Consider the following 2,714-nt stretch of genomic DNA (forward strand, 5'->3'; position numbering starts at 1 on the left):
ACCATTTCGAGCGTGGCCGTTTTCGTGCGGGTGACACGTAAAAGCACCCACTACACTCTCTGAGTGGTTGGCGTTAGGAAGGGCATCCAGCTGTAGAAACTCTGCCAAATTAGATTGGAGCCTGGTGTTGCCATCCGGTTTCACCAGTCCTCAGTCAAATTGTCCAACCCATGCTAGCATGGAAAGCGGACGTTAAACGATGATGATGATGATACATGAAGGGATTTTTTTCAGTTTTTATGCATCAAATTCGCTCACAAGGCTTTGGTTGGCCAGGGGCTATAGAAGAAGAAACTTGCTAAAGCTACCATGCAGTGGGACCGAACCCAAAACCACATGCTTGCAAAGTGAACTTCTTGACAACATAGCCAATTTAAACCAGTTTCTTTTTCCATATGCTGACATAGGCTGAACAGATAATTATTTTCGGCAGTAGTTTTTAAAGTCAACCCATCCCCGTTTTACAAGAAATGGAAGGTTTTATTCCACTACTTCAAGAGTGTGGTGCTATGGAATGTAATATCCACCAGGAATATAAAAACAATGACACTAGTTTTCTGGTTCAGATGATCTCAGGCAAGACACAGAAAGGACAATTTTCACACACACACACACACAAATACATCATTACTTTTTTACTTGTCCTTTTTCCATGCTGGTCGAGCTGGACAGGTCATCACAGTTCGTGTTGACTCCCATTGGGAGCTTTTCCTACCAAAGACTAGGTTCTTGTGTGCAATTCAGCTTGGTTGCCATGGTTAGATGCCCTTCTTGATGCCAACAGTGTAATCAGTAGGGAGTAAAGATATGTGCTTTGTACACAGTGAATGTAAATTTGGAAAGGGAATAATGATACAAAGATAATAAATGGTTGTTATTAGAAAGGTGGGGATATGAAAGTAAAGTAGGAATGGAGAATACTCAAAAAATTAGGGGTGGGGTATATTTGCATAGGTAACTGAGGAGGGGAAATGGAGAGAGAGAGAGAGAGAGAGAGAGAGAGAGAGTAAAGAAATAATAATGACATCAGAACAGACCAGAATGGATGGGAGGAACACATGTACACAACATGCTTTCATTCAGTTTTGATCTTACAAATTTCATTTGCAAGGCATTGGTCAGCCTAAGGCAATAATAAAAGACACTTACCTAAAGTGTCATTATACTTTAGAAATTGCAGGCATACACTGGGATGGTCATAGCTGGAATACCTTTAATCACAGGTTTGTTAGAAACAACAACAGTAACACTGTAAATGTGGTTACCACCACTAATTAACTTACCATCCGTTTATGAGCAGAGTGAGTTGAGATCAGAGTTTCCTGGGCATTAATTAAGGCCTCGTCAAACACTTGTAACAGCTGAACTGGTTTATAAAGGAGGACCTCACAGATAGCGATGTCTGTTTCAAATAGTGTCAAAGTGCTGTAAAGAAAGAGATCTGTTTATATATATGTATAATTTAAATAGAGAATATAAACATAGTGCAGAGAAGTTATCCTCGATTGGGGATATTCTTCATTTCTATATATTCTTACATCTATCTATCCGATGATAGAATACTTAGCATATATAATCCTTACTCATGCTTGGCAATTCTAGAAACAGCCATAAGAGTCTTTATCATTTTTATCATAACTACTCTGCACTATGGTTTATATTCTCTATTTAAATCAAATGTTTTTTTGGGTGATGCCAAATGTTTTGATTTATCATAGCCTTGACAATATTTATGACCATACCCAACTATAAACTATCAACTCACTCTGTCTATCCATTCTAAACAGACACTGCCCTCTAGCCTTAGATTTGGTAGTTGATAAAAAAAGACTAATTAAATTAAAAGTGAACCACAATCATTTACAAGTTATGATCCTAACAAACTCCATGCAGTTCTTAGAAGTGTAATATATTCTGAGTCACAGCAGCAACATGGACTTTCTCCCTCTTCTTGCTCTATTAGAGAATTTGAGTAAAATTATATTAATGTGTCCAATTGATTAAAAAATTCTATTTATTTATGCAGCTGAAGATAGCCCTGCATTTAAATTGATGTAATGATTGCATTGTTCAATAAAATGGAGGAGCTTGAAACGGTTGTAGTGCATTGCCTCTTGATATCCTGTTGCTTATCTTTATTTTATTCACCTCACCTTGAGTTGTATGGATAATACCACACTAAATTGGTGCTTCAACTTAAGTACCTAATTCAACTGAATCTCAATTATTTCTTTAGAATAAGATGGAGGAAACTCAGAGAGCTATTACTTCTGTTGGCTACAAAAGGTTTCTCTCTCTGAGTGAAAGGAAGATTGTATGATTCTTGTATACAGACAGCAATTCTAAATGGTAGTGATATATGGGTAGTGAATGCAGAGGATATGCAAAGACTAGAAAGGAATGAGGCTAGTATGCTCCACTGGATGTGTAATGTAAGTGCACATGTTCAACAGAGTGCTAGTGTTTTGAGAGAGAAGTTAGGTCATCATCATCATCATCATCGTTTAACGTCCGCTTTCCATGCTAGCATGGGTTGGACGATTTGACTGAGGACTGGTGAAACCGGATGGCAACACCAGGCTCCAGTCTGATTTGGCAGAGTTTCTACAGCTGGATGCCCTTCCTAACGCCAACCACTCAGAGAGTGTAGTGGGTGCTTTTACGTGTCACCCGCACGAAAACGGCCACGCTCGAAATGGTGTCTTTTATGTGCC

At 38.6% G+C, this 2,714-nt stretch overlaps 1 protein-coding gene across 1 annotated transcript in view; it reads right to left on the reverse strand.

The window, feature by feature from the left end:
- LOC106872262 (DNA helicase MCM9) overlaps nucleotides 1-2,714 on the reverse strand; it is a 61,142-nt gene that overhangs the window by 52,361 nt on the left and 6,067 nt on the right. Inside the window, exon 3 of the mRNA XM_052976136.1 lies at nucleotides 1,284-1,425. Coding sequence (XP_052832096.1) covers nucleotides 1,284-1,425 — 142 coding nt within the window. The remainder of the gene's footprint in view (nucleotides 1-1,283; nucleotides 1,426-2,714) is intronic.

The sequence above is a fragment of the Octopus bimaculoides genome, chromosome 23, assembly GCF_001194135.2.
Source record: "Octopus bimaculoides isolate UCB-OBI-ISO-001 chromosome 23, ASM119413v2, whole genome shotgun sequence".
Taxonomy (NCBI): domain Eukaryota; kingdom Metazoa; phylum Mollusca; class Cephalopoda; order Octopoda; family Octopodidae; genus Octopus; species Octopus bimaculoides.